The 9,801-nt window shown below is 52.8% G+C and overlaps 1 protein-coding gene across 1 annotated transcript; it reads left to right on the top strand.

Annotated features, from left to right (window-relative positions):
* The first annotated feature begins 3,890 nt into the window (after positions 1-3,890).
* LOC137519487 (chromosome alignment-maintaining phosphoprotein 1-like) lies at positions 3,891-6,767 on the top strand. The gene has a single exon (XM_068238443.1). It carries the CDS (start codon positions 3,891-3,893, stop codon positions 6,765-6,767), a length of 2,877 nt encoding a protein of 958 aa, XP_068094544.1.
* Positions 6,768-9,801: the final 3,034 nt, after the last annotated feature.

Here is a 9,801-nt window from a genome sequence, read left to right on the forward strand (position 1 = left end):
ATAATGCTACCATAGGTACACACCTTACACTTTTCTGGCAGATTTACCTGCCAGATCAATTATTTCCAACATGTCCGATCTAAATTTCAATCAATTTTTCTATTTTCTTTGTTTTAATCTTTTTTTTCCGATTTTTTTTTTTTTTATTGCTTTTCTGTCAGTTTTATGAAAATCGATAAAAAAAAAGATAAAAAAACGATTAAAAACAATCAGTAACTCTAAAAAACAATCGAAATTCAGATTGGACATGTTGGAAATAATCGATCTGGCAGGTAAATCTGCCAGAAAATTGTATGGTGTGTACCTAGCATGAGTCAGGACTGGGTCAGACTACAGTGTGACCCTCACTGATAAGAAATTCCAACTATAAAACACTTTCCTAGCAGAAAATGGCTTCTGAGAGCAGGAAAGAGATAAAAGGGTCAATATCGCTGCGCTCAATATTAGTAGAAAAGTACTTGGTAGTCCTTGTGGTTGTGAGCTGCAGGCAGTAACCACTTGTGTATGGCAGGATTCAAAGTTTGTATCTTATATGCTGCTGCGCTTTAACTCCTCATATATATCTATAGGCAACATGAAAGAGAATAATAGAGAGAGATGCACATACATAGGGTGTAACGTATATACACAAACACACCCTTAGTGCAACACCACACGTCTCTAGGGAAAGTAGCGTGCCCAGCCAGAGATAGGGATAGTGTCCAGCACCCCCTTCAGATGATCTGCCTTCTCAACAGCCTTCACTGGCAGCCATTGCCTTCAATAACACTGATATGAAAACCTTGACATAGCGTAATACAATTTATTCAAAGTTTAAAAGCCCTGCTACACAGCTACGTAGCTACGTAACTACTTGTGTAAATACATATCGCATCTTACTCCAATCCACTGTCACAGCGTGTCCGCCAGCTGGAAGGAGACGCAGCTCGGTTCCTGTTTCGTGCATCCAAGCTCCACCCTACACATTTCATCACGGGGCGTGACTCATCAGGGGCTGGATCAGTAAAGCCTGGTACACACATCTAATTTTGATTGGGCAATGACTGGCCAATTTTACCATTTTCATTTACTATAAGAGCTTCTCTGCACAATTCTGAATACTACGGTATTCACAATCTGTTGGCCCTCATGCTACATGGACGTGGTAAAATTGTACTGTCATTGGTCAGTCAAAATTGTATGTGTGTACCAGGCTTAAAGCAAATCTGAAGCCTAGACAGCGACGCCTGGCTCTTCCACTGACCACATATGCTATTGCTCCATTGTTATTGCCTGATGAAGCGGGATCAAATCTGCGAAACGCGTTGTATTGTCCCCTGGAGTATGTAAATAAACCTGTTGTATATGACAAACAAATTGGCAATTTGTGTGTCTGCTTGGAAGAGGTAAGTCCACCGCTGTCTCCTCATGTTTTAAACTTTTTAGATACTTTTATTCTTTTGGCGCCTCTGGATCCATACTACGCTAAACCTGAGGCCTGAATCAATAAAAAAAAAATGCATAGCTGGGTAGCTCTAATTAAACCCACCATAATCGCCTGCTTAGCGCCACTCTGCCGCCTCTCGATCGCCGGTATTTCCCTCTCTGAAATATCAGTTTTTTCCTGTTTAAAATGGCCGCCCCTGTAAATATTACCGGGTCGCGGCTCCAGTCGGCTTACGCATGTGCACATTCACACACACGGTGCACGCTCCAGTGCACCCCCCTGCTCCGAGGATAGAACAGTGCACAGAACTTGGGTGGGCTGGTCGCATGTGCAGGCGCTGTATCACTGAGTGCTGTGATGCTGCAATCTCACAGCCTCAGGAGCGCGCACAGGATGGGCGGAGATATTATGAAGGGGCGGAGAGGGGCGGAGATTGGGCGCGCTTGACGTCCAAGAGGGAGAGCAAGGGAGAACAGCTCTGCCTCTTCCTGTTTTGTGATTCTCTGACTGAGTGGGTAGACCAGTAAAGAGGGGGTGCAGGGGGTCAGGGGGGACTCGAAAAACATAAAAAATACTGCGGACCACCTTGTGAGTACACTGCACGTAGGATTTAACATTAAAATAGGAAACAAAATAAGAATTCAGGTTTACTTTAAAGGACAGCTGAAGCAAGAGGAATATGGAGGCTGCCATATTTATTTCCTTTTAAGCAATATTAGTTGCCTGGCAACACTTCTGATCTGCCTCTAATACATTTAGCCATAGACCCTGAACAAGCATGCAGCAGATCAGGTGTTTCTTACGTTATTGTCTGATCTGACAAGATTATCTGCATGCTTGTTCCAGGTGTGTGATTCAGACACTACTGCAGCCAAATAGATTTGCAGGGCTGCCAGGTAACTGGTATAGTTTAAAAAGAAATAAATATGGCAGCCTCCATATTCTTCTCACTACAGTGGTCCTTTAACCTCCTGAGCGGTATGGACGAGCTCAGCTCGTCCATCACCGCCGGAGGCTGCCGCTCAGGCCCTGCTGGGCCGATTTTTATCAAATAAAGTGCAGCACACGCAGCCGGCACTTTGCCAGCCGCGTGTGCTGCCTGATCGCCGCCGCTCTGCGGCGATTCGCCGCGAGCAGCGGCGAAAGAGGGCCCCCCTAGCCGCCTGAGCCCTGCGCAGCCGGAACAAAAAGTTCCGGCCAGCGCTAAGGGCTGGATCGGAGGCGGCTGACGTCAGGGCGTCGGCTGACGTCCATGACGTCACTCCGCTCGTCGCCATGGCGACGATCTAAGCAAAACAAGGAAGGCCGCTCATTGCGGCCTTCCTTGTTTATTATGGGCGCCGGAGGCGATCGGAAGAACGCCTCCGGAGCGCCCTCTAGTGGGCTTTCATGCAGCCAACTTTCAGTTGGCTGCATGAAATAGTTTTTTTTTAATTAAAAAAAAACCCTCCCGCAGCCTCCCTGGCGATCTCAATAGAACGCCGGGGAGGTTAAGTGTGTGTTTGTGTATGCACCTTTAGTTACAAGTACAGTACACTTGCTGTATGGGCTAGTTCAGATTGGCGGCTAAACCGCAATCGCGTTCACATCCTCGAATTGCAGGCAAAATCTTGTAATTTGCTGCAATTTTCACTTGTGATTCCCGTGCAATAGAACGAGAATGACAGCGCAATCGTCCCCAAAGCGTTGCATGCAGCACTTTTGTGATTGTTGCAGTGAGAATGTATCCATAGGTATACATTAGTGGCAGCGCGTTGCTGATCGCCGGCGATCAGCAAAGCGCTTCAAAAGTGCCAAGTGTGAACCAGACCTAACAGATGAAATGTGATTGCTGCAGGTGATGTCTCCAGTATGTGTCTTGCTGTTCTCTCAGCATTGTGTGATGTAAGACTGAGGGACCTTCCTCACATTGCTCTACGTGTTGACGATTAGCAGATGTTTCGGCACCCTCGCCCTGGGGTCGGCCACCCAGTGGTGACACATCGCGGCACCTGCTGCCGGTAGCGGTGACAGTCGGCTTCCCTGCGCCGAGTGTCACATTCTCTCCACCTGCTATTCCTGCGACATGTCAAATATTCGGAGTGAAATCATCAGCTCCGGTACCATCTGCCAGGAGACACCGCCGGCATCACTTCCTCCGGGTAGCTGAGGATCCGGGCTGCAAACTCTCATCACGCTGATGCTGGGCCGGGAATCGCAGGCGCTAGCCAGTCTCCTCGCAGAAGAGCTACGCGGGGCATCTGCTACCCTCGCCCGTGTCCACAAGAGATCTGTCAGAAATCACACGACCAGGACATTGGCAGGCTTAGAAAGAGTCTCCGTCTATCCAAGATATTTCACTAACTGGTGAAACCTAACGTGGGAAATCTCCCACCAAAGTGATTGGCTCCAGTCCTGCAGGACTGTCAGAGCATTTATATTTCATAGGAGCCTGGATTGATTGAACACTCCGCCCATCCCTACTATGTTGTTCAGATGTGAATGCTATCATTTTACCGGTACACAGCCTGCTGCCCAACCAGACTCTGATAAGAACCAGCCTGCTGCCCAACCAGACTCTGATAAGAACCAGCCTGCTGCCCAACCAGACTCTGAGAAGTCCCAGCCTGCTGCCCAGCCAGACTCTGAGAAGCCCCAGCCTGCTGCCCAGCCAGACTGTGAGAAGTCCCAGCCTGCTGCCCAGCCAGACTGTGAGAAGTCCCAGCCTGCTGCCCAGCCAGACTCTGAGAAGTCCCAGCCTGCTGCCCAGCCAGACTCTGAGAAGTCCCAGCCTGCTGCCCAGACAGCCTCTGAGAAGTCCCAGCCTGCTGCCCAGCCAGACTGTGAGAAGCCCCAGCCTGCTGCCCAGCCAGACTGTGAGAAGTCCCAGCCTGCAGCCCAGCCAGACTGTGAGAAGTCCCAGCCTGCTGCCCAGCCAGACTCTGAGAAGTCCCAGCCTGCTGCCCAGCCAGACTCTGAGAAGTCCCAGCCTGCTGCCCAGCCAGACTCTGCGAAGTCCCTGCCTGCTTCCCAGCCAGACTCTGAGAAGTTCCTGCCTGCTGCCCAGCCAGACTCTGAGAAGTCCCAGCCTGCTGCCCAGCCAGACTCTGAGAAGCCCCAGCCTGCTGCCCAGCCAGACTATGAGAAGCCCCAGCCTGCTGCCCAGCCAGACTCTGAGAAGTCCCAGCCTGCTGCCAAACCAAACTCTGAGAAGCCCCTGCATGCTGCACAGCCAGACTCTGAGAAGTCCCTGCCTGCTGCCCAACCAGACTCTGAGAAGCCCCAGCCTGCTGCCCAGCCAGACTCTGAGAAGTCCCAGCCTGCTACCCAGCCAGACTCTGAGAAGCCCCAGCCTGCTGCACAGCCAGACTCTGAGAAGTCCCGGCCTGCTGCTCAACCAGACTCTGAGAAGCCCCAGCCTGCTGCCCAGCCAGACTCTGAGAAGCCCCAGCCTGCTGCCAAACCAAACTCTGAGAAGTCCCTGCATGCTGCCCAGCCAGACTCTAAGAAGTCCCAGCCTGCTGCCCAGCCAGACTCTGAGAAGTCCCAGCCTGCTGCCCAGCCAGACTCTGAGAAGTCCCAGCCTGCTGCCCAGACAGCGTCTGAGAAGTCCCAGCCTGCTGCCCAGCCAGACTCTGAGAAGTCCCAGCCTGCTGCCCAGACAGCCTCTGAGAAGTCCCAGCCTGCTGCCCAGACAGCCTCTGAGAAGTCCCAGCCTGCTGCCCAGCCAGACTCTGAGAAGTCCCAGCCTGCTGCCCAGACAGCCTCTGAGAAGTCCCAGCCTGCTGCCCAGACAGCCTCTGAGAAGTCCCAGCCTGCTGCCCAGACAGCCTCTGAGAAGTCCCAGCTTGCTGCCAAACCAAACTCTGAGAAGTCCCTGCATGCTGCCCAGCCAGACTCTGAGAAGTCCCAGCCTGCTGCCCAGCCAGACTCTGAGAAGTCCCTGCCTGCTGCCCAGCCAGACTCTGAGAAGTCCCAGCCTGTTGCCCAGCCAGACTCTGAGAAGTCCCAGCCTGTTGCCCAGCCAGACTCTGAGAAGTCCCAGCCTGTTGCCCAGCCAGACTCTGAGAAGTCCCAGCCTGCTGCTCAACCAGACTCTGAGAAGTCCCAGCCTGCTGCCCAGCCAGACTCTGAGAAGTCCCAGCCTGCTGCCCAGCCAGACTCTGAGAAGTCCCAGCCTGCTGCCCAGCCAGACTCTGAGAAGTCCCAGCCTGCTGCTCAACCAGACTCTGAGAAGTCCCTGCCTGCTGCCCAGCCAGACTCTGAGAAGCCCCAGCCTGCTGCCCAGCCAGACTCTGAGAAGTCCCAGCCTGCTGCCCAGCCAGACTCTGAGAAGCCCCTGCCTGCTGCCCAGCCAGCCTCTGAGAAGTCCCTGCCTGCTGCCCAGCCAGACTCTGAGAAGTCCCAGCCTGCTGCCCAGCCAGACTCTGAGAAGTCCCAGCCTGCTGCCCAGCCAGACTCTGAGAAGTCCCAGCCTGCTGCTCAACCAGACTCTGAGAAGTCCCAGCCTGCTGCCCAGCCAGACTCTGAGAAGTCCCAGCCTGCTGCCCAGCCAGACTCTGAGAAGTCCCAGCCTGCTGCCCAGCCAGACTCTGAGAAGTCCCAGCCTGCTGCTCAACCAGACTCTGAGAAGTCCCTGCCTGCTGCCCAGCCAGACTCTGAGAAGCCCCAGCCTGCTGCCCAGCCAGACTCTGAGAAGTCCCAGCCTGCTGCCCAGCCAGACTCTGAGAAGCCCCTGCCTGCTGCCCAGCCAGCCTCTGAGAAGTCCCTGCCTGCTGCCCAGCCAGACTCTGAGAAGTCCCAGCCTGCTGCCCAGCCAGACTCTGAGAAGCCCCAGCCTGCTGCCCAGCAAGACTCTGAGAAGACCCAGCCTGCTGCCCAGCCAGACTCTGAGAAGACCCAGCCTGCTGCCCAGACAGCGTCTGAGAAGTCCCAGCCTGCTGCCCAGCCAGACTCTGAGAAGCCCCAGCCTGCTGCCCAGCAAGACTCTGAGAAGACCCAGCCTGCTGCCCAGCCAGACTCTGAGAAGACCCAGCCTGCTGCCCAGCCAGACTCTGAGAAGTCCCAGCCTGCTGCCCAGCCAGACTCTGAGAAGTCCCAGCCTGCTGCCCAGACAGCCTCTGATAAGTCCCAGCCTGCTGCCCAGACAGCCTCTGATAAGTCCCAGCCTGCTGCCCAGACAGCCTCTGAGAAGTCCCAGCCTGCTGCCCAGACAGACTCTGAGAAGCCCCAGCCTGCTGCAGTGCGAGCAACAGGAGCAGTGTTTGGCAGGGTCGGCGGAGTGAAGCCCCTGCGGAGGTTGGGGGCCCTGGGGCAATCAGCCCCTTTGCCTCTATGGCAGCGCCAGCCCTGGTTTCAGTGAAAATTCAGAGAACCACCCAAAGTTAAAGGAAACTTTCAGGAAACGGAAATGCTCACTCATCCTACTGCCTGCAGATTTATATGCTAAAGTCAACCTGTAAGCATAAAATCAGGTATAAGCCAATACTTCCCGAAGTGGTGGGTAACTCCAGATGCTTCCCCGATCCTCCTTGACTTGCCGGGACCCTGTGCACCTCCGTGGCTTGCTCACGTGTGAGAACAAGCGCTGCTGTACTGCGCAGGCGCCAGTAGGTGTCGTGCTTGACCGATAGCATGAAACTGCTTGTGCATGCAGGAAAAAGCCACGTACAGGCGCTTTATGCTAACCCTATTGGCGCCTGCGCAGTACAGCAGCATCTGTTCTCGGACGGGAGTGCGGCCACTAGAAACATATTCAACAATTTTGTCAGTTATGTTTTAGAGGGCGCCAGTGCTTCCTCGGAGGTGTGTAAGGAGATCTGAACTTTCCAAGGTAAGTATCTAGTTTTTTGGGTTATTTTTTTCTTCAGGTATAATTTAAAGGGAAACTGAACTGAGTAAAATGATTTAACCTCTTGACGACCAGCTAACGCCGATTGGCGTAAACTGGTCGTCTGCGGGTTACCATGGGGCCTTTCCATGTCAGTTCACGGAGGGTGTCTCCGTGAACAGCCGGAGAGCCGCCGATCGCAGCTCTCCGGCAAAATGTAAACAGGCGGGGAAGAAATCCCCGCTGTTTACATCATACGGCGCTGCTGCGCAGCAGCGCCGTAAGGCAGATCGGCGATCCCCGGCCTCTGATTGGCCGGGGATCACCGGCATTTGATAGGCTGAAGCCTATCCTTCAATGCGCAGGACGGAATTCCGTCCTGCGCATTACGGAGAAAGGGAGGGAGGGAGGTAAGGAGCGTGAGGGCGGAAATGGCTGCGGAGGGGAGCTTTGAGAAGCCCCCCCCCCCGCAAAACGCAGATGGCCGGCGGCGATCAGACCCCCCCAGCAGGACATCCCCCTAGTGGGGAAAAAAGGGGGGTAGTCTGATCGCCCTGCTGGACTCCTGATCGGTGCTGCGGGCTGTAGAGCCCACGCAGCACCGATCAGTGTAAAATCCACTGGTCGGCAAGTGGTTAAAATAAACACATGATGTACCTGCAAATTAATATTACATACTAGTTACCTTGCCCTCAGTTCCTCTCAGAAGCTCACCATTTAACAATGATTCCTTCCAGTTCTGAAAAGATTTTGGCAGTACTCAAATATATCAGACTAGCCGACCCGCAGCGTATCATACGCCGCATAAGGGGGTAAAGGGCAGGAAGGGGGTATTGGGCACAGTGGTGGGGAGGGGGGGGGGTCGGACTACCCCCTCAACTGGGTCCCCCATGTGTGCTCCCCCTCCAGCTTAAGCTCAGCAGGAACCCCCCCTCCCTCACCTGGGTCCCCCATGTGCACTCCCCCTCCAGCTTAAGCTCAGCAGGAACCCCCCCTGCCTCACCTGGGTCCCCCATGTGCGCTCCCCTCCTGCTTAAGCACAGTAGCAGCCGCCACTATTAGTAAGAGGCAGCGGGCGGGGATGCCTCACCTCTTCCGTGTTCCAGCGTGCGATCCACTGTTGTCACCTCCTGCAATGCTCCCCACTATATTGGTGTAATTTGCCTTTTTAAAACAGAAGGAAATCTGCAATAATTCAGCTATACGTGAACATTTTTAAATATGCAATTTATCCCTTTTCAACCTTAGTAATCCAAGCAAGCATCCAGAACCACTGGTGTATAGCAAGCTTATAGCTTTAAATTTTACACAGCTATATCAAACCCACATGTGACTAGTGTTGTCCGGATCATGAACGATTCGGATCTTTGATCCGAATCTATTTTATGAGTCGATCATCCGAATCATCAAAATGAACGATTCGGATCGCAAAAGGGGCGGGGCCAGGAGCGACACGCCCCCTCTTAGCGGGCAGCGGGGTCCTGGAAGCAGAGATCGCTCTGTTGGATGGGAGGCACCCTTGCAGGGAGACAGGTAGATGAGAGAGAGGGGACATGGGTGCCACTGCCAGATATGTGTAGAGCACACATACTGGCTATAACGTGCTGCCCATTATAGGCTGGCTGTTCCGTAGTGCTGCACAGTGATCACATGGGAAGCTTTTGGCTCAGCACAGCACAGCTCAGTAACTTTGCAGACAGTGTGATTGAAAGGCAATATAATCCTCCTGCACTGGGCACTAAACAGCTGCACTTATCTTCTGGGAATGCTTTCTTTCACTGTGCGACCTTTTCTTTCAAAGTGTACAGATGAACATATAGGTGACATATATGTAAAGCATATGACTTCAGCATGTGGGTATTACGTGCAAACATTTCTGCTCTCTGCTCGTCCCTCCTCCCTTCTCTGTCCACTCCCTGCCCTCTGTCCATCTTCTCCCCTTCTCTGTGTGTCCACCCCCCTCTCCTTCTCCTGTCCACAGACCTGTCCTGCTGTTCATTTCACCCCCGAATGCTTCCGGTAGTAAAATGATCCGAGATTCGGATCAAAGATCCGGATCTCTTCAATGATCCGATTCGAATCATCCGGATCATTGAAAAGATCCGAACTTCCCATCTCTACATGTGACAGCCTGTTTCAGACTTTTGGTCCTCATCAGTACATAGCAGAGATTGATATGGCAGTATGAGATGGGGCTTGGACCAGTACAACAGAGTAACCAAGCAGCTCAGGGTGACCCAAACCACTCGGAATGTATAGGGGGATAAAAGGAACCAAAAAGACCTTCTACTAAAAAAAATCAAAGCTTGGTGTAATTTGGCTTCTTAAAAGAGAAGAAAATCTGCAATAATTCAGCTATAAGTGAACATTTGTGGTTACCCACAATGCACCGCTACTAAATATGCAAACTATTCCTTTTCACTCTTGGTAAGTCAAGCAAGCCTATGGGCCGGATTCACAAAGCGGTGCAAACTGTTTAGCACGGTTGTGCTAAACAGTTAGCACGTGAAGTGCCGTTCGCGGACTTTTGCGCGCACAAAGTGCTGCGATTTGCGTGATTGCGGTC

The sequence above is a fragment of the Hyperolius riggenbachi genome, chromosome 5, assembly GCF_040937935.1.
Source record: "Hyperolius riggenbachi isolate aHypRig1 chromosome 5, aHypRig1.pri, whole genome shotgun sequence".
In the NCBI taxonomy this organism is placed as follows: Eukaryota; Metazoa; Chordata; class Amphibia; order Anura; family Hyperoliidae; genus Hyperolius; species Hyperolius riggenbachi.

What these genes read in the sequence shown, in the direction of transcription:
- LOC137519487 (XM_068238443.1), top strand. Translation starts at nt 3,891, where the DNA reads ATGTTGTTCAGATGTGAATGCTATCATTTTACCGGTACACAGCCTGCT.